The sequence below is a fragment of the Gambusia affinis genome, linkage group LG14 (assembly GCF_019740435.1).
Source record: "Gambusia affinis linkage group LG14, SWU_Gaff_1.0, whole genome shotgun sequence".
Lineage (NCBI taxonomy): Eukaryota > Metazoa > Chordata > Actinopteri > Cyprinodontiformes > Poeciliidae > Gambusia > Gambusia affinis.
In genome coordinates this window covers 6,518,571-6,543,447 of record NC_057881.1, presented here as the reverse complement: position 1 = coordinate 6,543,447, position 24,877 = coordinate 6,518,571, and the positions used below count along the sequence as shown (strand labels likewise).

Here is a 24,877-nt window from a genome sequence, read left to right as displayed (position 1 = left end):
GATGCAAATAAAAAAAAGAATATTTCAAAAAATATAGGACATTTTTATTGAATTTGTGTTTTTTTGTCCATGTTAAATACAAATAAGCAGTCACTTCAAGAAAACCTTCCTCGAAGATGTGATCAAGGCTTTTGGAAAGTTTTCGTTTTGCTCTATTAGGACAAGATAATTGTTTTTTCTGATGTTCAGAGTCTTAGTATAAAAACCACTTGCTAGTAGAAGTTACAGGGGAAAAAAAGCTGTAATTCTACTTAAGGGAATACTAACTTATGTTAAATTGCTATTAAACGGCTATTGACCACCAATCCTGAATAATTAAAGCTGCCAGTAAAAACAGATGTGTTGAGACTGAAGGGAAACCAAATGTTTAAGGCATTTCAGAGTCCAGGAACCCAACATGGAGAGCGCCAGCATCAGTTTTTACACTCATTCCTTATGTCTTCAGCTCGGCAGTGGGAATGTTGGGATTGAAACCAAAACCTTCAGAGCATCAACCCAACATCACTGAGGTCATTACAGACATATTAAACACACACAACAATAAATACGTTCAAGCTGGTTCACCAGAAGCACAAACACTCTGAATCCCTCATAAGATGTTCACAGTGACCGGCACATTCAGGGTTATAGCTCAGAGGAAAGTTGGACTTTCAGAACCTTTTTCACAGCACCGGGGTCAAATCAAAACTAAAATAATAATAACTAGCTGTGATTCTGTGTTTATCCCCTCACAGGAAGTGACCTGCCCTGGGCTCCTCCACCTCAACTTAAAGTTCCTAAACTAAAGCAGCTGTGGCTCATGAGCGCCCTCTGCTGGGCTGGATTCAGGTAAACCTCCATCAGAAGTCACCGGTTCAGAAACGGATCCACTTTGTGGTCATAAACAAACTCCTCCAGGAGCGTCCGGATCAGTCCGGAGCCGATTCTGCTCTGCTGGACCTCTGGGACGCGGAGAGGAAAAGCTTCATCAGGTCCTGGAAACGAAGTCGCACCTGCAGGAAATCATGTGACGTCAGTTCAGCTCAGGAAGCGGCGACACACCTGAACGCCGAGGCTCCGCCCACTCTCACCTGTTTGACAGTCTTATTGCCCAGCAGGGCAGACACCTGTCTGAATGTCTTCGTTGTGGCTCCTCTCTGCTGGCAGGCTGTCAGGATGGCGCGGTCAGCATCACTGAAACAGGAAGAACAGCTGGTTGAAAATGATCGATTAATTGATTTAACAAAGTTGATTAATTAATCAATTTTAGAGGTTAAAAGAATTTCTGGTGTTTAAAGATTTAATTTTTGGAAAAATCTGTTGTTTTTTTCCCACCAATGGATTTCCATAGTTTTTCTTGTTTAACAAGCTTTTTTTTTTTTTACAGCTGCTATTTATTTGGACTTAGAAATAAAGTTTTAATATTAACAGAATAAAGCCATAATGTTTGGAGAATGAAGCAGTATCTTATGATAACCACAGTTTTGTGTAGAACATTATTTAAAGTATTTTTTATCTTAAATTGAATGTAGTTTTGAGTTAAGATCGGCTCTGAGTGTGGCCTGTTTTACAGTCTGTATAATCCAATTATCGATTAATCGATTACAAAATAAGTTGCCGATTATTTCAGAAACTGATTGATCATAATTAACTCGATCAGTTGTTTAAGCGCTAGCAGAATGTAGCATTTCACAGTCATATTTCTTATTTTTGATCCACCTCACAATGCTGTGCTACTTTGTGCAGTTTTATAATATAGGAACACAATGCAGGTCAGGTCAAATCTACAAAAGAACATCAAGGTAGAAAATTAGCTGCATTAACTTCTCAGCTGGTAGTTCAGATGTTTCAGTGTGTGCGCAATTCAATTTGAACTCCGATTTCTTGGAAAGAGAATTTAGAAACATGACAAAAATGTCCTGATCTTATGAAACTTTTACAAACATGCGATCTGTTCTCACCGGGTCCAAACCACGACCTTCTCTCCACTGGAGGAAACTGTGATGTTTTTGGCACAAACCGCTTGCTGCTCCCTGTCGTCATCTTCATCACCTTCCACCAAGGGGTCGATGGGCTCCCCTGTACCGCTGCTGGGGTTCTGACCGGCGGACTGGGAGCAGCTGTGGAGCTGCTGGAAAATCTCCTGGACCTCGTCCTGCAGGTCCGGATGCTTCCTGAGCAAAGAAGAAACCTGAGAGGAAACAGTAGGATGAGGAGACAGACGGGCCAACAAGATGGAAACAAATTACAAAATACTCATAAAGATTAGAAGAATGTTGTATATTATCTATGTATATGGGCCAAAACAAATTCATTGTTACGAATTGATTATTAAAATAATAGTCAGTTGATTTAATAATGAAGCTAAACTCAAAAAAGACCATTTGATGAAAAAATTGAGAGCACATATTAAGCCAAAACTGTACAAAATATAGATATACATTTTGCCTTTAAAATAATAACTCTTTTGTTTGTACATATGTTTTATCCAAAACTCTTTAAGTGGCATAATTTATATATTCACCAAGTTTAAACTCACTAAAGAAATTTAATGTTATTGCACTTTAAGCAATAAAATGTTTATTTTTTTTAACTTTTATAAAATGGAAATTAATCATTGGTTCATTTGCTCCTTTTAATCTATTTCTAATATTGCAACAAAAAAAATTTAAGTGGATAAATGAAACATCTGTATAATGAGCAAACTCTAAAATCAATTAATCATAATAATAATCACTACATTAATTGACTACTAAAATAAGTAGTGTATATATATATATAATGCATAATCTTTTGTGGCCGGTTGCCTTTCATTAACAGTACATGGACTGGATGAAGAGGAAGCAAATGGTCCATTTGGTCCATTTTATTGGTTACCATGGTAACCAATAAAATAAATGATTCCTGAGAAGGCTCCGTGTTCGCCGCCTACCTTGTGCACGTCGTCCGATGAGGGGGCGGAGCTTCCCTGCAGCACAGACACCACCTGCTGGTAGAGCGGCGAGCTTTCCCCCAGGCTGCGGCCCATCCGCCTCAGGAACCGCCGGCTGCGCTCAAACAGCCGCTGCTCCAGCAGCTGGCGGAGAGGAAGAGCAGCTCAGCTTGCTTCCTGAACTAAATCACCGTGGCGGAGACTCCACTCACCAGTCCACATCGGCGCGCTTGTCTGGGATTCAGGAAGGCGGCGAAGTCCTTGAGCAGCTGAGGCCACGGCCGCAGCAAACAGCCCAGCCTGTCATAGAGAACCTCTGGGGCCCCTGAGGGCCCCGAGGCTGAAAACTCATCCAACACCTGCAGCAGCTGCTCAGAAAGGCCCGGACGCACCTGGACCGCTTCACACACCTACACAAGAACCGGTCAGAACGGAGAAGAGAGAGAGAGAAAAAGTCCCGTTTAAAACAGGCTGGACAATAAATCAATAACAAATATACAGCAACAGACATGGGATCAATACTTATTATAAATATCTATTGATATTTTTGTAATACACACATGATCTCTATATTTGTGCGTTTTAGATGCTGAATGTGTTTTTACCAACATACTGAGCGATAAGAAAATAAGATTAAACAGTCAAACCACAACAAAATCTAAAACTTGATTAATGAATTTAAAACCAACTTACTTTTCCCCAGTGAACTTAAGACATTTTAAGGCCTTGATTTTATATGCATAAATTTCAAGCTGTTTTTTCATTTTAATTTATTATCCAATTAACTGATTTATTACTTATCACAGTCAGTTATTTACATCTTTAACTGCAGCAAAACATGGTTTTACAAACCACTGAGTCGAATTGTGGACAAATAAAAACAATAATTTCATAAACCGTGCATCACTTCCTCATCCTGCTATGCATCACTTCGTGTTATTCTGTGGAGTTCAACTCCAATAAAACAAAAAATAATGTTCATGGCTGTAATCTGAAAACCTCTAGAGCTGTGAATTATTTCTCCAGGTACTGTAAGGAGTATTTCTGTTCTTACTCTGTGGAGGTAATCCTGAGCGAACACCACGTCCTCCGACTCCCTCTGACCATCGTCCTCCTCTTCCTCAGTTTCCTCCGATGAAAACTTCTCCTGAAAACAGATTTAGATTTTAACGCGGCAGGAAGCGGAGATGAGTAGAGCAGCAAAAAATTATACTAAAGTAAGAGTAGCACCTCGTCGAAATCTTTACTCGAGTAAAAGTAAAAACTATCCATCCGAGAAATTAGAGTAAAAAATATTTGGTAAAAATTATACTGATCAAAATATCAATCATTTAACATTTAAAAATTACACCATCAGTTGAAACAGAATGTAAATTTATGTGGAAATTTAAACAATTTTTTTTTTAATTCATATAAATAACAATTACAAAATGAAATCAGGGAGGAGAAACGTTTTTCCTTTAATAAAAAACTTATGAAACTTTAACAGATGCGTGTCTGGTGAATTTCTGGTTAAATGGTAAATGGACTGAACTTATCTAGCGCTTTTCCAGACATTTTGACAACTCAAAGCGCTTTACACCAGAGTCACATTCACCCATTCAAACTCACAAACACATTTATACACCGATACGCAGATCGGTGGGGTTAAGTGCCTTGCCCAGAGGCACATCAACATGCAGCAGGAGGAAGCTGGAATCGAACCTACAACCTTCCGATTGCAAGACGACCACAGTCTTATTATCCAAAACGTTACTCAAACAAATTGTAACTTGTTGCTACTCAACTCTGGTTATGAATTTAATCATTAATATAACATAATATAAATTTAAAATATAATGTTATTATTTTATTAAATATTTTTGACTTGCCTCAGAGTTGCTATTTTTTTATTTTGTTTGTTTCGTTCGTGCACAGTGACAATAAAAGAAGAAGAGTTTACTTTACCTGCTGCTGGGCCTCTTCTTCATCTTCATCTTCTGCTGTTTTCCTCTGCGGTTCTGACTCTGACAGACCCGGCAGGTCGTCGTCGTCGTCATGGGAAACGCTGGGCGAAGATTCGGATAAAACCAGGAGCACGTCGCTCTCCTCCTCCAGCTCTTCCTCAGCGGTGGCCTCGTCTTCGTCGCCTGCGTCCACACAGGAAGCAGAACTCTGAGAAGAAGCGACTTCCTTCAGGCTCGGTTTCCCTGCAGCAGGAGCACACGGCCTCGTCTTCCTCCTCCTGCTGCTCCTCCTCCTCAGGCCGGCCAGCGTCCTGCTGTGGTATTTAATCTGCTCCGTCGTCGGCAGAGAGATGGTGGAGGTGATGATGATGTCGGAGTTCTGCTCCTTCCTGCTCAGCAGAAGGCGCTTCAGGAGGACATGGGAGGCGCGGTCGGCCGGACCCTCGGAGGCGTCCTGAGGCGAGGCGGCCAGCGGCGGCTGCAGCAGGAAGAACCCGATGCGTCTGAAGTCCAGGTTCTGAGGGAGGCGAGGCGGGTACCTGGTCCCGGACGGGAAGCTGTAGCTGGACCGCAGCTGTGCCAGGTGTCGGGTTTTACCCCGCCTGCTGGAGGCCGGCGCCTCCGGGGAGGAACCGGGCGGGCTGTTGAAGAGTTTGATGATGGGATAGATAACAGGAAGGCTCCGCTGGAGAAGAAAAAACAGAACATTGAAGGGTGACTTGATATTTTACCAAAATGCACCACAGGAAATAATTCCTAAAGGTTTAAAGGGACGGTAACCCCTAAAAAAACAACAGAGAGGCTTTTATTAATGTAATGTTTCTATGATGTAAAGCACTTTGAACTGCCATGTTGCTGAAATGTGCATAGACACAAATAAACTTGATTTATTTCTGCCTGCAGACATCAGACTTTACAAGCTCAACTCAGGAATTTAAATCTAATTTTTCTCTTCACTCATTTAGAGATTATTTATAGATTAACACATTTGCTTGTTATTTATTTATTTTAAGTTTTACTTGAATTACTTGCATCACTCTTAGGTTTATATACACAGCTCTGGGAAAAATTAAGAGACCACTTTAAATGATCAGTTCTCTGATTTTACTCGTTATAGGTTTATGTTTGAGTAATATTAACCTTGTTCTCTTATTCTATGAACTACTGACAACATGTCTCTGAAACTCCAAGCAGAAATTTAGTATTTATTAGCGGAAAATGAGAGATGGTCAAAATAACTAAAAAGATTCAGCGCTTCCAGGCCTCAATAAGGTTTTAATGGGGTTCAGTGCAGTGGGCTCTTCATTTTTTCCAGAGCTGCATATATACTCTGGAAAAAAAAAAGAATATATACATTTTGTTGCTTATGGTTATATTTGTATCATTAACATTTAACACCTTTGATGAAGTAGCTTGTCAACTAATAACCTATTGATCCGTTTGGGATCAATACAGTATATTCTATTCTATTTAGAATTTAGTTCTGATTTCTTCTGTTGGTTGAGTTTGATGATTTTATAACACATTTAAATAAAGTTCTGTTTGTTTTGTGAACCTCTGACTTCATGGTTTTCTTTAGCTCTTCTCCATCACTGTAACTTTATTCTGTTGAAGGAAACTTTTTTAATACCACGAGCCAGAGAGGCATGCTCTTCTCCTCTCTCGCCACTGGGGGGCGCAGTTCGGCCGGATCAACATTACTGCAGGCCGCCATCATGGGCCACACCACCTGCTGGTACCTGAAGGCCTGCAGAGGAGGAGGAGTCGGTCACTAATGAGAACAGCGGACGGTTTTCTCTACACGTGTTTTTTTTATTTCGTACTTTTACGATGTTGTCAGGACTTCCAGGTCTGCAGCACTGCAGGATCCTGCGGCGGACTTGCACCACGGTTTTCCTGAGCAGAAACTGAGACACAAGCTTTGGCGGGTCGCAGGCTCCCTCCATGTTCCTGAGGCCGAGGACCAGCAGACTGAGGAGAATAGATTTTTTTAAAAACACGCAAATTCAACTCCCCGTTTGCTACGGTTCTCCCTCTAACACTTTTCTTTTCTTTTCTAAAAAAAAAAAAATGACCAAAAAAAATTTAAGTGGCTTTTATTTATTTATTTTATTGTTTATTTACTGGTAGTTATTTATTGTCAGCCAGGCTATGACCATTTTTGCTTTAAAATGAGAATACTATCGTAATGTTTGCTGAATAAAGACGTAATTTTACCAGAAAAACATCTTAAAATTATGGGAGAAAAAGTTGTGTTAATGAGAAAAAAGCTTGAAAATATTTTTGTTGTAGTTTCACCAGCATAAAGTTGTACAACTTGTAAAATGAAAAAGTAATTTTAAGACTTTATTCTTATGTATTTCGAATTTATTCTTGTAAGATTATTCCTTAATTTAAAAAAGTGTAATTTTTTTGTTATTACTCTAAAATTATAACCCCATTCTGCAAATATTACAACATTATTCAGGAAATACTAAAACTCTATTCTCATATTATTTTGACTTTATTCTTGTGAGTTTGTAACTTAATTTTCATATGTTTTAATGTGGAAAAAAGCTTGAATATTTTGTATAATTTCCATAAAATTACTACCTCATTCTAAAATATTGAGACTTTATTTTGTTATTATTTTGACCTTATTATTTTTCTGTGTTGGGGTTCTAATAAAATTACTATATCAGTCTCTAAATATTACAACGTTAGTCTGGTAACATTATGACTTTATTTTTATAAAAAGGAAAAAACCTAGTGCGACTCCTATATTTTGTCATAAAGTTGACCTGAATTCAAAGTGAAAATAAATATAAGCTGTAAAAATGCTTCAAAACAAAATGGCGGCCTCAGGCTCCCTGACATCACTCTGAACTATGAAAATCCAAAGGGTGCACTGGGAGAAAAGAATCCAGATTTTCCAATAATTAAATGTTCAAAACACAAAAATTTGATTAATCAACAAAAAATTATTTATTTGCCTTGGTCAGAGCTTGTGGAAAACCAGAAACTGGATCTCTAGTTTCAGCTCAATAAAGTAGATTCTCTCTTTAATGGCGTTTGAGTTACCAGTCCTCTGCTGCAGTGAAGGCCGCCGTCCTGCGGGGGCAGTACATCGCTGGGTCCAGGTTGGCACAAGGCAGCAGTTCAGGGTAGAGGAACACGGGTCGGGTGGCGAACAGCCAGGCGAGCTCAGCTGGCATGACGGGGAAACAGCGCACTGAAGAGACAGAAAAACACAAACTGAGAACCAACTCACATTTCTGACTTTATAAAACCATTGTAAATAAAATTTAAAGTTTAATCAGCACAGAGATGTACAACAGAATTGCAGGGAACCAAAATTGTGTAATGTCTGATGTCTGCACACAACTCAAACGTTTGCCTGACAGTAAAACTCCACGAGAAAAATCCCACACAGAATATATGAGATGAAATAGTCCTGCCACCAGTGGCGCCCCCTAGTGGGGGGACAGAGGGGACATGAGACCCTCTTAAAAAAATGCTGGCGACTCCAGATTCCCAGAGAATCATGTTCATGTCATAGAAAGGCATACAGAGTAACCTTATTCAACAATGTAAACCCAAAAATTCTAAAAATAAAATTATATAAATGTCTTGTTTTATTTTTTTTAGCTCCTAAATTTTTTACTGGCCTGATCTGGCCACCTCTATGAAAGCGTTCTGGGGTTGCCACTTCCTGCCACGTCAAAATGTAAGATCTTCCGGTCAACTTAAGTTTTTTTATGAATATATGACATTTTAAGGCCTTAATTTCATATAACTGATTTTAAGATGTTTTAAGGCCTTATGGTCGCGCTGTGAGGGTCAAAGAGACACTCACTGTGTCCTCTGCCGTCGGGCTTGTGGTTCTGCGGCCGGTAGTCGATGGGCGTCTGCCGCAGTTCCTCCAGAAGCTCCAGCGCCCCCTGCAGGTTGGTGGTTCTGAAAGAACTGCGGAAACCGGGATCATCTGCAGACCTGAAGATTTCTCCACTCTGAGCCAACATGTCCAACTCAAACTGGAAGATGAGAACAGAAACACCTTCAGCAGCGTCTTCCATACAGTCGAACCAAATGGAGGAAACCTGGGATTAAATCTTAATCTAGAAGTGAAGGCAAATTACCAGGAACTGCCTGGTGGTCTCCGCCTCACTGTGCAGCTTGGGGACAGGTGAGGCCAGCAGGTTGATCTGAGTCAGCAGCTGGATGTGCTGAGAGACACAGAGAGAAAGGTCAGAGGTCAAACTGGGTGAGAAATTGATTTATTGAATTTTTGGAGATTAAATTTTTGGAAAATTGGATTTTTTTTCCCCCACTAATCCACTCCTGAAATATGAAAATGTGTTTCCATATTTCAGAGTGATGTCAGAGCGCCCAGGGCGGCCATCTTGTTTGACAAGCGTTCTTTACAGCTTTTATTTATTTGGATTTTGAATTCAGGTCAAGTCTACGACTTAATATTAGGGTCAGGCTACGATTTAAAACATTTTTAATTAGGAGAATTAATTCATATTATTACAAGAATACAGTTGTAGTACTGCAACCTTATTATTGTAAAATTATGACATTATTGTTGTAATATTACGACTTTATTCTTGTAATTTTAGTCCTTTCACTTTTATTTTTTTCCCTAGTATAGACCTAATAGTTTGCTGTATGTTAGATCTTGATAACGCTAGAAGCTTTTTCCCATAAAACGTTTTTTTTTTTGTTGTTGTAATTTTAAGACATTCTTCCAGTAAAATTGTGTCTCCATTCTGCTAATATTATGACTAAATTCATGTAATTTAACTAAAATTCTTGTATCTTAGCCCTAGTGCTCCATTGCACAACTCACAGAACAGATAATTGAAGTAAAAGTCACTTTTAGTCAGAGCTCAGAGTTGAGCTGAGGTCCTGGTGCAGAGCAGAACCCAGTCCGGATCGGTACCTGCTGCAGCTGCTGCTGAAGCCGCTGCCGCTGCTGCGGGCTGAGCGTCAGGGTGAACGGTTCTGGACTCTGAGCGCTGAACATCGGGTTTGTCTGCCGCCGCTTCCTGATCAGAGCCAGCTGCTGCCTCACCGTTCGCAGCCCTGTGATTGGCTCGTCCTCAGCCTCGTCTTCGGCCGCGCCTCTGAGGTAGAAACCAGAAGTCAGCAGGAAGTAAACGCGCCTCCCTGTCGTCATAGCGATGCTCATCAGTGTGTTACGTACACGCGCTGCTCCTCCAGCGTTAAGGCCTGAAAAGAGGGCGTTTCCTCCTGCTGCTCCTCATCTTCGTCGTCCACTTCCTGTCCAGCCAGGTCTTCCTTCAGCTGAGACACACACACACATCTGAACGTTAGCTTCAGGTTAGCGCTGACACAGCTTCTGCTGAGTTCACTAATATCCGGTCTAAGCATAAGATCTGAAACCTTCAGCTGTTTTTTTTTTTTGGCAAACATTAAACTTTACAAGAATTGTGAAGATCAGAGGGTTAAGTTAAGGACAAAATCAATTTGTAGCTTTTATTATGTTAAAATTTCTTCATTTTCCAAACTCAAATTTCCAGAAACATTTCAGTTCCAGATTAAACTGATGTTTTTACCACAACAATCAATAATAATAAAAACAGCAGAAAAAGTATTTGATACTTTCTTTACAGCTGGTAGTTTATTCATGACAGTGAGCTCACCAATGAATGAATGAATGAATGAATGAATGAAGTGTGTTTTTGTACCGTTTCAAACAGCTCCTCCATCAGCTCGTTCACTTCCTTCTCTGAAGGAGAGAAAAACGTCCATATTCACGATTTCAAAAGAGAAACAGCTTTCAGAGATGAAGCCACTTTTAGAAATCAGGGTAAAATATTCACACAAACTGAAGGAAACAGTGACAGTTTCATCCCTGATGTCTGACAGTAAAGCTGCATGACTAGTTTAAAGGCGATCTGTACTGACTGGTGATGCGGACGGCCTTGTCATCACGGTAATCCTCCAGGTCAGGCTCATCGATGTCGGCCAGGAAGTTGTACTCTGGATCATCTTCATCGTCACACTCCTCTGGTAGATAGAGACAGAGTTTTTTATCAGTTAATGACTTAATTTAAAGTTGATTAATCTTCTCCATAAAATAATTATTATTTGATTAGCGACCATTTTCTTAAAAACCTGAGTTTTCTGACAATTTTTAATATGAAGGGCGAGATTTTTCATAATATGCTGAATTTAAAAAACGCATAATTACATTTTTACATTGTGGCTTTCTCACAATATTAAAATTAGACATATTTATAAAACAAAAAAGGATTCTATTGGATTGCTAAATAGAAAAAAACGTAATTAATGTTGATCCATAAGTATTGTCTGTGGTTGACAGTTTTTTTGCTTCAATCCCGCTTTTCTGTCATCAGCTCATCTTCGCTTTCGTAGCATAGCACTCATCTTTTAAACAGGCAGTTGACGCTTCCCGGTCAAGCAGTAAATGAGCGTTATTAGAGCGAAACCTAAGGAGCTTGTCGAGTGTTTATATTTCAACATAGAACCGCATAAAGTTCACTTTCCATCCCACACCGGACTCTGGTTGGACCGTGATTCTTTTCCGTTCTTGTGTTATCTCCGCCATCTTTATTTCTCTCAACGGCTCCGTTTAAGGGTGCCCCGCGGCGCCCTCTGCTGGATAGCGGCCAAATTACAATACTAAAATAAGGTCTAAGACTTATAAAGGCGACATTATCAACCGAAACTGATTTTATTTACTATTAATCAACGATTACTTGTAAGTTTGTTTGTTTTTGTTTTTACTAAACTTAAGACGATCGCTTACCTTCGTTATCAACGTCTGAGCTCATCAGGCCTCTCAGCCAGTCGGTCCAGTCCCGGTCCTCAGGCGCCGAGCTGGAGTCGTACATGTCTGGGGTAATGTCCGGGGCTCGGAGCTCCGCCTCCAGCTGGCCTAACGGGACGTCGCGGAGAGGACGCTTGGACCGGGTCCGGCACGCCATCACCCCGGACTCATCCTCTGACTCAGACATAGGCTGGGGAAAGTAGATTAACAACCAGGAGAAACAAAATTATGCTTAGGTTTCAAGGTTTTAAACAAATAAAAATCTGAAAAGTGTGGCATGTTTTTATATTTAGTCCATCAGAATCATCTTTGTCCTGAAATGAAGGCTTACATAAATCTTCAAAAAGTTTAAGTAATATGGCACACTTAAAAATATAGGAGGGCAGAGTAACAAAAAATTGTCCTGAAGTAAAAGTAGCACTACTTCGACATATTTTTACTCAAGAAAAAGTAAAAAGTAGCTGTTTGCTATTCATGGAAGTTGAAAATCACAATAACACTGGTATAATGTGAGCTAACTACAGATGATGCTAATGATAGCAGGTATATTACAGATAAAGAGTAGCTTAGGAATGATGAAGTGTCTGGCATTGACATGTTTCTTGTAAAGGGGGCCCCCAAATAAAAATCTGCTTAGGGCCCCAAAAAGGCTTTGGCCGGCCCTACTACAGTTACCTGATATGGCTCCATGCAGCCAGCTAGCTCCTCCTCAACCGCGTGCAGCTTCTCCAGGAAGCTGCTGTCCGTCGCGCCTTTAGAGGGTGGGGCTTTAGGAGGAGGAGGGGGCCCCATTAACCCTTCCTTCAAACGCCGGGACCGAATTCGAGACGTCTGACAAACGAGAGACACAGCGTGACCGAAGATAATGGCGACTTTCAGCCAATCCTGTGGCTGTCAGTCGCTACCTGCCAGGGGCTGCAGCTGTCATCTTCAGCTCGATTCAGCCGAGTCCCTTTGGGGGACGAAGCTGTGCTCTCCATGTCGCTCTCCTGGAACGTCTGAATAATGAAAACAAATAAAAACAACAGAAAATTAGGCCTGGGCAATAAACCAATAATATATATCGCTATGGACAAGTGATCAATATCAGTGGATAATACGTCTAACCAAATATTCAATAATTTCACTGAACTCCAATCCAGAACCGCACAGCATTCTGGGATATGTAGATAAAGGAAAGACTTTAGCAACTCAAACTCTGAAGGCGAGCTAAACCAGGTTGATGTAATCAACTGACTCACTCTCTCTATGGTTACCTAGCAACTCACTCATTCTATGGTTACCTAGCAACAACCTACTCAGTAACTGGCACAGCAGCAGTTTAAAGTTTCACTACTGTGCTTTATAACTTAAAAATAGAAAACGACGGCATGGAGTAAAACTGGATAAAACAGGAAAGGTTCTGTCACTAGTCTGTCAGAATTCCAGATATTTAAAACAAAACAATGAATCAATAATTATCAATATTGACTGATATGAAGCGCCTGTATTGTGATACGTTTTTCAGCCATACCGTCCAGCCCTGACAGGAATTAATTATTAATGAAAATAAATGAGATGTAGCCATTAAAATCAGAGCCTCACATCTTCAGCCGTCTCATCCTCCTCTTCCTCGTCTGGACGATATTCTTCGTCGGAGGAGTCTTCCTCTTCCAATGGGATGTCCACAAACTGAGGAGCCTGAAACAACATTATTTGGAACAAAACTTCATAATTTATTGACAACATATTGATACTTTATAACTTCACAGTGTTTTGAAATCAAAAATAGTAAAAGAGAATAAACAGAATCTCCAAAAGAATTTTCAATCCCATTCCTACAACAAAAAAAGGGATTATTTAAATAAACAGTTCATGCTTAGTTTATTTTTTAGTAAGTAACAAAAACTTTTTTGGTCATTTTAGTCTTAAAAATGATATTTATATTTCCTCCAATTACTTTTGAAATGATAATTTGACAAAAAGTCTGGACATCCGTGCTTTGAATAGACCAAAAAACGTTCCTGTTCTTCAATTATTTACAATATTGTTTCGTTTTTAATGAGTAAAACAAATATACCAGAATTAAGTAGAAATGATAAAAACAAACATGTGGGTTTTTACTAAAGAAGAGAAATTTTCAGACTGACAGATTCTGGTAAAAATGTTGCATTGTTGTGTTTTACCTTGGTGACGTCGCTGCTTTTCTTGATGGGTGAGATATTCCAGGTGGGAATCACCTGATGGAAAACAGAAACATGAACAAACTATCTCTGCAGCTGCATTTCAGGTCATTTATCTCTTCAGAAAAAGACTCACCACACCCTTCTCCACCACTTCTTTAAACTTGGATCGAGTCATTTTAGGCTCCTGAAACAGAAAATACTCATAAATATAAGAATGTGAGAACTCTACTGGAAATGCACTAACTGGGTTTTTTTAACTGGAGACTCACAAACGGAGGAACAGCTTCTGTCTCATTGATGGCCGCTTTCATCATGGCAACCACATGTTCATTGGTGATCACTTCCTGGAAAACAGACATACAAAAAAAACAAACATTACAAATCAAACCATTTTATTTTGCTTGCATGAATCCCCATAAATAGAATAAAACGAATAACTTATTATTTCAGTGTCTCTTCCTGTTCCTCAAAGGACAAAAACAACGACTTATACTTATTATTTACAGCGTTGCTTTACAATAAATTTTTTAAAATAAGATTTTAAACTGTTTTATTAGTTTATTTATTTGTTGTTAAAGACACTGTGTTTGACTTTTCCCTTTGGTCAAGTGGTTAAACAGAAGTTTAACCACTTGACCAATATTTAGGGTTGAAATGATTAATCAAAGAAATTGTGATTAATCAATTATTTAAATAACCATCAACTAATTTAAAAATTGATTAATCGTCACCTGAAGTATACAGACTCAAAAAAGGTAAAGTGCTAAAAAATCAGCATGTTCAAAGCAGAAATTATCCCAAATCTGTACAAAATACAACAAATTTATACAATAAAATACATTTTACACTAAAGTTACAATAAATTTCAAAATACAATAAATTTTGCATTCAAGATGAAAATGCCTTTATCTGCAAATACGTTTAACTTCTCATGTGGCACATTTAGTTTCACTGAGTTAAAAATAACTAAAGAAATGCAATCACTGCATTTCAGGCAAAAAAATATCATTTAACTTTATTTAATTAAATATTTGTTTATTTGCATTTTAATGTATTACTAATTTTGTATCAAAATGGCTTAAGTAGTTAAATGAAAAGCCTGTAGAATGTGACAATTTTTTATCCAAATAATTGTCAGAATGAACAATACAATAATCAAATAATCTAAAATAATCTTAAGTTGCAAAATAAAAAAGTAAAAGTAAAAATTTCTCCCATCTTAGAAAACAACATTTCTGTCCTGACACTCAGAGAGTCCATCTGTATTTGGGATGGAAAAAAACACAGAAAAAGCCTCAATCTGTGCAGCCAGAACTCACATGAATGATGTTTTTAACGTTCACAGTGGTCAGGTTGTGCTGTTTGGACTTGGTCTCCAGAGCCTGGTCCAGATCTTTGTCGATCTCCACCTCCACGCCCGTCTCTTCCTCCTCCTCCGTCTCTGACTTCCTGCCCTGATCATCAACTTCCTTCTCGTTCAGCGTCCGTTTTTTACGCTTCGCCGCCTTCTTCCTCTGAGCCTTTACTTCCTTCTGGCTGTCCTCTGAGACAGAGATGTTTGAGTTGTCAGTAGAAAAAGAAGTTTCCACATTCTGTTGTGCTACAACCACAAATTTTTGTGTTTTTATTAGGATTTTAACATGGACAATGTCAACAGTTCAAATAGTCGTAGATTGAAATAACAGGAATCATTTAATTCAAAGATTATTTACATTGCACATTTATAGCAACTGCAGGTGATTAAGGTGCTTCAGTACAACCACACATACATAAAAGATAAAAGAAAATATTAAATTTAGTTTGGTAGAAATAAAAATTCAATTGCAAAATTGGCAGAAAATACCAAAAAATAATAATATGAATCAAACCAAGATATAATTAATTTCAACTGCAGCAATTTCCCAAAAAATCTAATCAGTAATAATATTCACTTTTTTACATTTTTTATTTATTTCTTCAAGTATTTAAAAAAAAGAAAGAAATTTAAGACGGAATAATCATCAGAATAAACCATTACTAAAATATTCATTAGTTTCAGCTCTACCTTATTTTGATTCCAAATGAATGCTTTTTTTTTAACTCAGTTCAACATTTTGTGTTCATTAAAACACATTGAAGTTTATGTTAGCAACATGATAAAATAGAGAAAAGTACAAAGGGTGTTAATACTTATAAAATGTCTTCATATTTTTGCTCAAAACCAGCTTCAACAATCAATAGTTTATCAATGTTGAATGTGAAGACAGGAAGACAAACATGTTTGTGTTACCCATAGTGATGATGAGGCTGGAGTCAGTGGTGTCTTCCTCCACCAGCAGGTAGCCTTCCTCCTCCTCTTCCTCTGCCTGACATGGAGCAGCTGGTGGCAGCAGCAGGCCATCATCAGAGCTGAGCGGCGCAGGTCCAACACCGGAGCTGCTGGAGGCATGCTGCTGCTTGGCTGGGCTTAATTTCAGGCGTTTTCGGACTGAGCTCATAGTGGAGAAACATGACCTCTGATCTCTGGATCAGACAGAAGAACATCCTTTAATTAAACTTTGGATATATAGAAACACTTCACAATGCACAAAATGTCAGGAAATTAAAAAGGAAACTCACTGCCTCTTCCAGCTGCAGACTGAAGCTCCTGTAGAATGAAAACAATGTTAGATTTCAGCAGATGTTGGTCACCAGCAGAAGTAACCTCTCACTGAGCTGCTGTTAGTGTTAAAGTTAATGTTGGACCCTGATATTTAGCAGTTAGTCTGAGTACAACCACACATACATAAAGATAAAAGAAAATATTAAATTTAGTTTGGTAGAAATAAAAATTCAATTGCAAAATTGGCGAAAATACCAAAAATAATAATATGAATCAAACCAAGATATAATTGAATTTCAACTGCAGCAATTTCCCAAAAATCTAATCAGTAATAGAGATTCACTTTTTACATTTTATTTATTTCTTCAAGTATTTAAAAAAAAAAACAGACTTTAGCGAATACAGTCTCATTAAATAAACCATTACTAAAATATTCATTTTAATTTAGACCTAGAGCCTTTGATTTTGATTCCAAAAATGCTTTATTTAACTCAGTTTAGTAACATTTGTGTTCATTCAAGAACTCAAATAAAAATCTTATATTAGCAACATGATAAACTTGAGAAAGTACAAAGTTATCTCATTTAAGAACTTATAGCAGGACTGTCTTCAGAGAAGCTGCAGCTTTCTTCAGCTCCTCCATCATATTCAGTTTATCAATGTTGAATGTGAAGACGGGAAGACAAACATGTTTGTGTTACCCATAGTGATGATGAGGCTTTTGGAGTCAGTGGTGTCCTTCCTCCACCAGCAGGTAGCCTTCCTCCTCCTCTTCCTCTGCCTGACATGGAGCAGCTGGTGGCAGCAACAGGCCATCATCGTCACCTGAGCGGCGCAGGTCCAACACCCGGAGCTGCTGGAGCATGCTGCTGCACGATGGCTGGCAGCTTAATTTCGCAGGCGACGAGGAGGACTGAGCTCATAGTGGGTCCTTGAAACATGACCTCTCTAACAGGAGCCTGGACAGAAGAACATCCTTTAATTAAACTTTGGATATATAGAAACACTTCACAATGCACAAAATGTCAGGAAATTAAAAAGGAAACTCACTGCCTCTTCCAGCTGCAGACTGAAGCTCCTGTAGAATGAAAACAATGTTAGATTTCAGCAGATGTTGGTCACCAGCAGAAGTAACCTCTCACTGAGCTGCTGTTAGTGTTAAAGTTAATGTTGGACCCTGATATTTAGCAGTTAGTCTGATTAGCAGCCGCCCACAGATAAAAAAAAAACTCACGCCTGTTGGGTCTCCGAGTGGTCAGGCTGATAAGAACCCCAGGATGCGGCTACAAAGCTAACAACACGCCAGCCGGTTAGCAGCTAACGGCCCGCTCCTTCCAAATGCAGCCGATTTCCGGTAAAAACGTCCCGTGCAGGAGTCTGTCAGGCCGGTGTTGCTTCTGGATGGACGGAACCTTAACCACCAGGATCCATCGCTACTCACAACACACGCTTACCGCCACAACTATCAGGCTATTCTGCCTCCAACAAAAAAAAAAACAAAAAAAACTACATTTCCGGCGTCGCGGCGCCGACATGACGCCATCAAAATGCGTTTTCTGGGTGCGTCTGGCAAGACACTTGTATATTTATTGGATATACGTTAACTTTAGAAAATATGGCAAGCCACTCGTAAATATTGAGCTTCGTGAACGCCTTTAATAACTTTTCGGCAGCAAGTCATTTCCTGGCTCCACTCAGGGCGAGAGGGGCTTATATAGCTCAATTCAAGCGAAAATTGTAATTTACTCTCCGTTTTCATTGCTAAACTTAGTTGGAAAGAGATGCTGACTTAAGTTTTCACAGATTTTCCCTTGGAAAATAAATAAAAAACAAAACAGACTTTTAGCGACCACACAGTCTCATTAAATTAGATATTTATAACCCAGCTCAAGTTTTAATTTAGACCTAGAGCTGAAGGGACATTGATTTTGACACCAAAGTTTATTCTGCAGAGTCAGTTTAGTAAAGATAAAATGAAAGAAAATTCAAGAACTCAAATAAAAATCTTTATTAAAATAAAACTTGAGTAAATTGAGATTATCTCATTTAAGAACGAGCAGCAGGACTGAGCGCCTTCAGAGAAGCTGCAGCTTTCTTCAGCTCCTCCATCATATTCAGGCCTAGCGACTTAACGGGCCGCAAGCTCACCCGGGACCCTCCGGTAGGAGAAACTTCCGCTGTGTCTTTTGGCACCGCGGCCTTCACAGTCACCTTAACGCGTCTGCTGCGGTGAAACAGAGACTCCCTCCGGTTGGTGGACGGCGTGGTGGCTAACACGGAACCAGTACTTGTTGTCACCTTGCAATTTTAGCAGAAAACTTGCAGCGATCCCCAAACCAGAAAATTCTCGTCGTTAGGGTCAGTGTCGGCGACACGATGGCGGCAGGCCTGCGGAAAGCGCAGGCGACGCGAGGAGGAGGACCGAGTCGGGCTGGTTCCGGTTGGGTCCTCGTTGTCATCTTCTAACAGGAGCCTGGAGCGGGTCGGGGAGTCCCGGCCGAACATCGGAGAAGCCCGGTATGAAGATGGGATGACGAAGGTCGGGATCCGTTCCGGAGTCAGAACTAGAGCCCGAATGGACGCTCCGGATTTCATCGCTTTATCTTGAGACAAAAAAAAAAAAAAAAAAAAAAAAAAAAAAAAAAGTCAAATTGATCAAATTTACGACTCAGAGGTAGTTTCTAAACTTTTACACTTTCAGGGAAGATCCGATAAAATCCCAATGAGGTCCAGACGAACCAGCAACTCAACTTCACAAGCCTGAAGCAATTTCTCTCTCCAATACAACCACAAATCGACCACTACTCAAGAGAATAAATAAACAAATAAAGCTACAAACCAGTTTCTGGGGCTGGTATCAGTGATCAACTGGACCTTCATAGCGTTGGTTAAGCAGCTGCAGGTGCGACCAATCCCACTAATCAGAGGCCTGATCGAAACGTTTTTACTGGCTGCTTCATGATGACTCAGTTCGTTTTAAAAACATCTCACCTGCACTATGTTACACTTTAAGAGACACAACTTTTTTATTTTTTTTTATTACAACGTTTGTAGGCGAGAGTGTAGTTGTGTAAATCTCAAATATCTGCTCTATTCAACAATGCATCACCTAATTGCAATTGCTCCGACCTTTTGGGAGACGTCCTCTCCCGCTGCATTAACAGCCAACTCCCCTAGCCTCCGCCACCTGGTCCAGGTTCCAGGTTCGGTTTACCGGGAGAGAACAGCTACGGCACATCGTTTTAAAAACTCCCACTAGTTTTCCCCAATGAGGGGAAGTTAGGTAATAACATTTTTCAGTCAGGTAATAGTTGTAAATTGTTTGGTTTATTAAAGTATTTAATTTATTTCTGAGCAAGTTAAGCCTTCAAACCTAATAGTTTAATTTAACTGTAATGTTTTAGATCTGGAGAGTATACATTTGTTAATTTGCTTATATTAATTTCTTGTACGTGCTTGAAAATTTTAGAATAAAACTAACTAGTTTCTTTTCTTTCTTTTTTTTCTTTTTTTACTATAGAACAGCCTTTACTACAAAATGTGAAGAATAATAGTAGAAATGGCTAAAAAACAAACTTCGGCTCTGTTTTTTTTTTCCTTCGCTGTAACGGTTGCTAGGCAACATAAGTTACGCTGAGGCGGAGGCTAGGCAGCTAGCTAAAGGTTTAACCTGTCCGAATTCATAGCTTCTTTCTTCCGGTCGTCGATATTCGGACCCGGATGCAGACCCTGAATTCGGACACAGCTTTTAACATAAGTCTAGGAAACGTGACGTATTACGTGAGAACATAGAATTCGGCGGGTTTGATGCCTATGACGTGTAAATAGACATCATATACGTCAGGGTCTTTAGTTGCACTTTCTTCTTCTCTAACCCTCACTTTGCACTTGTTGGTCGCAGAGCCCGGATCAGTACTTGTTGTTCTTGCAATTTTAGCAGAAAACTTGAAGCTTATCCCCAAACCAGAAAATTCTACAGCGATTATGCCAAGTGGAATGAATTCTCCAACCCAGACCGTCACGGTCAACACCCTGAGGGGTATCATCCATCCACTTTTCATCTGCTTGACCTGGATGGAATGGATGCATCTGGCAACAGGAAACCCTGCTTGCACCACCACCTCCGTTCTGGTCAGGATTTTGGAAAATATCTTGGAGCTCTTTATAGCTAATACTCTGGATAGTCTTCCAAAGGACAAGTGCACCACTGAAGCCATAGAAGTAATAGTTGGCAACAAGGTGCCTGAAGCCTTCGCTAGAGTCGTAAAGGTCAGCGGAGATGTCCGAACAGAACACACTGACAATTTAAACAAGCTCATTGTCAAATATGTGGTGGAAAGAGTCAATCCCAGCTTAGACTCTGAGTCTGACGACACTTCAAGCAATCATGGTGAACAAGCAATCAGTGATATGGTTGACGAAACCAAAGTGATGATAAAGGATCTTTTTGTTAGATTACATGCAGAGGAATCCAAGAAAGCCGTTGTCCGCCCAGTTGAGACAAAATCTATGTTCCAAAGTCTGAAAGGGAGGATCAAGGGTTTTTTCACTAAGTTCACTCGGAAACATTCATCTAAAGTTACTCCAGTGAATCTACCAGAAACACCCAAAACCCAAAACCTCAAAACCATGGCCAACAAACCTATGGCCATGGGAGCCTTGATTCCTGCAGAGACTTTGTCAACCAAACGTCCCCAGGAAGAGGAATTAGAACTGGAGCCCAGGTGGGATGAAATCTCACCTGTGAAGGCCTTCATTGATCCAGATGATGTGTCAGACATCATATATCTAGACAACTTTGAGCCAGAGATCCTGTCATCCAAAGACTCACAGAAATTAGAACTGGAGCCCAGGTTTAAAATCACACCTAGAGAGGCCTGGGTTCATCCAGAGACTCTGCAGGAAGAGGAATTAGAAGCAGAATCCAGGTTTGATGAAGTCACACTTGTTCAGCCGTTCATTCCCCCAGTTGACTCATTTTCAATTTGTTTGCTTAGTGCTTAGGTCTTTTTATAATTGTTTTTTTAGTAGTTAGTTAGGTCATTTTAAAATTATTAGTAGGTCATTTTTAAAATTGTTAGTTGTTTGTTAGGTCATTTTTAAATTATTAGTAGGTCATTTTTAAAATTGTTAGTTGTTAGTTAGGTCATTTTTAAAATTGTTAGTTGTTAGTTAGGTCATTTTAAAATAGCTTGTTTAGTAGTTAGGTTATTTAACAATTGTTTGCTTAGTAGTTAGTTAGGTCATTTTATAATTGTTTAATAGTTAGGTCTTTTTAAAATTGTTCGTATAGTAGTTAGTTAGGTCATTTTAAAATTGTTTAGTAGTTAGTTAGGTCATTTTTAAATTATTAGTAGGTCATTTTTAAAATTGTTAGTTGTTAGTTAGGTCATTTTTAAATTGTTAGTTGTTAGTTAGGTCATTTTTAAAATTGTTAGTTGTTAGTTAGGTCATTTGTAGTTAGGTTATTTAACAATTGTTTGATCTTAGTAGTTAGTTAGGTCATTTTATAATTGTTTAATAGTTAGGGTAATTTAACTTGTAAATTCTTCACAGAACATCTGTTTAAAACCAAGAAATTGTTTACAACATAGAATGCTCAAGTTAGGTCCTCTTCACATGTGACTTTGATTAATGATCCTGGGATTATGCTGTCAAAATCCATGCCCTGGTAGTCAATATACAGACAGGTCCCAGGTGGGGTCAGACAAAGGGCACTAAATGTATAATAACTTTGGACTACGTGTTCCCTTGCCCGGACGCGGGTCACCGGGGCCCCACTCTGGAGCCAGGCCTGGAGGGGGGGCACGACGGCGAGCTCATCTGAGCTGTGGCCGCAAGGTTGTCGGTGCTTGTCGCGGTGGCAACCCTCGAACCCGTTGGTTGACACCTTCGGTGAGGGAAGCCGTCAGGCTGAAGAAGGAGTCCTATCAGGCCTTTTTGGCCTGTGGGACTCCGGAAGCAGCTGATGGGTACCGGCAGGCGAAGCGGCATGCGGCTCGGGTGTGGGATGGGTTTGGAGAGGCCATGGAGAAAGACTTCCGTACGGCTTCGAGGCGATTCTGGTCCACCATCCAGCGTCTCAGGAGGGGGAAGCAGTGCAGCACCACCACTGTTTACAGTGGGGATGGTGTGCTGCTGACCTCAACTCGGGATGTTGTGGGCCGGTGGGCAGAATACTTCGAAGACCTCCTCAATCCCACCGACATGCCTTCTATTTTGGAAGCTGAGCCTGGGGACTCTGGGTTGGGCTCTCCAATCTCTGGGGTCGAGGTCACCGAGGTGATCAAAAAGCTCCTCGGTGGCAGGGCCCTTAGGGTGGATGAGATCCGCCTGGAGTTCCTCAAGGCTCTGGATGTTGTAGGGTTGTGTTGGCTAAATTTTACATAATTTAATATTTATTAGCAATATTTGCCATACTGAATGGATTAAATCAATTCAGTACACTAATATTAGTATACTGAATGATGTCAGTAACATTTGTGATGTCACCAGCACGTTTGTTTACATTGATTTAATCCATTCAGTATGGCAAATATTGCTAATAAATATTAAATTATGTAAAATTACATCATTCAGTACACTAATATTAGTATACTGAATGTTAGCATGATGGTTATCATTAGGATATTGAGTCACTAGCCTGTAGATATTACCAGTAGGACGTAGGTTATCGCTAGCATAGCCATCCTGCTAACATTAGCCTTGTACCTAAAATAAGCATTTTACATAATTTAATATTTATTAGCAATATTTGCCATACTGAATGGATTAAATCAATGTAAGCAAACGTGCTGGTGACATCACAAATGTTACTGACATCATTCAGTATACTAATATTAGTGTATAAATTAAAATTATCCAAAATGCCAAGGTTAGCTTAAATGCTGTCGGTAGCATGTGTGGGACCAGCATGTTAATTTACAGTGACTTAATGATAAACATGGTCAATACATATTAAATTATGTAGAATGCCTTGTATTTTAGATATAAGGCTAATATTAGCATGAGGGCATGGGGTTGCCACCCGTCCCCTAAAATATGGAATTGTATTTGGCTGTTAAATGTTGAACAAAAAATACAGATTTATTCCGCATTTTTATAAATGTCCAATGCACACATATCAACACTAAATAAAACAATAATGGCCAAAATAAAACACAGGAAATAGTAAGGTCAGTTAAATTGTGAGGGGAGGGGCGTAAATAGGACCCTCTCAGAACGCAGCACGAACAGACGCCGCTGTGACGGTTGCCTAGAGACGGACTTTACGCAGCCGCAAAGAGCTGCTATGAACCCGCGTCTTTTGAAAATGTCCACCTGATACTCCACCATGTCCTTAGAAGCAAAAACTCTTCCAAAACCTTTGGCATCTAAGACGTGAGTGGAAAGACACACATCCTCACAATTTCAGTGAGGATGAATACAGGAGTTAAACAAATGAGTGGCGCAGTGCTGTATAACATTAGAATGGATCAGTAAACACTGCGGACCCATCAGAACCTAAAGAACCAGACATTCGCGTCTCTTGAGGTCAAGATGGTACCGGACATTTTACGATCGATCAAGTTTTCTATTGTGCTTTTAATAGACTATTATTATGGTTTGATTGTTTGCTTAGGATGTTGAGTTTGGATGATACGTTTTTCCAATATAAGTCAAAGTAAAAGAAACGGCGATTTAAATAAAAAAAACATAAAATACAGATTAACTGTAAATCCATAAATATTGTGAAGAGAAACCGTTTCTTTAAAAAGTTTACTTGGGCTTTCTGTTTAGGAAATACCCAAAATGGGTAATTATTATATGAGTTATTTTATTGTTATTATCAATTAATATTATTGTTAATTCATAATTATTATTTATTATTAAGGCGTTTAAATATCTGGTATTTAAACGTCTCCATCGGGCCTATTAAAGTGATTTTAGTAATCCAGCGGGGATGTAGCTAGTGGTATTTTTTAAATTGGAGAACTACTTTTAATAGACTTGATGTGTTTGTCAGAATCCACATTTTGAACACTTTTATTCTTCCTTTTGAGTTTCTATAGGTTCTAAAAACAGCTCATGTGCTTAAGAAACAAAATTAAAAAACACAATCGTCTTTTTCTGGCAACAAGTTAATGTTTGGTGTCTGGCAAAGAAGCCATTTCAAAACCTCCCGAATGTCAAATTCAACAGGCAAGGCGCCGTTACCTAGCAACCCCAGTCCAGTTCCGTCACCTAGCAACCCAAGCAGAGTTCCAACCCTTTTAGTGAACTGGGTTTTCTGCTATTCAGTGGCTGCTAGAAAAGACAAGTGTTTTGTTGTTGACTTACCATCCTGAAACCACTTGCTGCATTCTTGTAGGTTGTGCTACTTCTTCTTTTCACCATTTTCTAATTACGAATCTATTCGCAGCTATTTTAATGAGCACAAACGTTGAGTTGGGGGGGCGTGGCCACCAGCAGCTTCTTTGGATTTAAAGTGACAGG

The 24,877-nt window shown here is 39.5% G+C and overlaps 1 protein-coding gene across 4 annotated transcripts; it reads right to left on the bottom strand.

Moving 5' to 3' along the window:
* Positions 1-22: 22 nt before the first annotated feature.
* On the bottom strand, positions 23-24,821 carry gon4la (gon-4 like a). 4 transcript variants are annotated; one of them, XM_044138939.1, is made up of 27 exons: positions 24,722-24,821; positions 17,453-17,480; positions 16,091-16,323; positions 15,141-15,364; positions 14,091-14,165; positions 13,955-14,005; positions 13,822-13,875; positions 13,241-13,336; positions 12,562-12,654; positions 12,332-12,487; positions 11,636-11,846; positions 10,771-10,872; positions 10,551-10,591; positions 10,046-10,146; positions 9,782-9,965; positions 8,976-9,062; positions 8,693-8,870; positions 7,918-8,068; positions 6,681-6,828; positions 6,488-6,604; positions 4,859-5,542; positions 3,966-4,058; positions 3,124-3,321; positions 2,912-3,055; positions 1,941-2,170; positions 1,071-1,173; positions 23-992 (listed from the first exon to the last, which is right to left on the bottom strand). In XM_044138939.1, exons 3-27 carry the CDS (start codon positions 16,296-16,298, stop codon positions 909-911), a joined length of 3,813 nt encoding a protein of 1,270 aa, XP_043994874.1. In that variant the 5' UTR covers positions 16,299-16,323; positions 17,453-17,480; positions 24,722-24,821; the 3' UTR covers positions 23-908. The 4 variants fall into 4 exon arrangements, with proteins under 4 accessions (XP_043994874.1, XP_043994871.1, XP_043994873.1 ...); XM_044138936.1 differs by lacking the exons at positions 17,453-17,480; positions 24,722-24,821 and adding exons at positions 16,420-16,447; positions 17,637-17,987; XM_044138938.1 differs by lacking the exon at positions 24,722-24,821 and adding an exon at positions 17,639-17,914.
* Between the last annotated feature and the right edge of the window lie 56 nt (positions 24,822-24,877).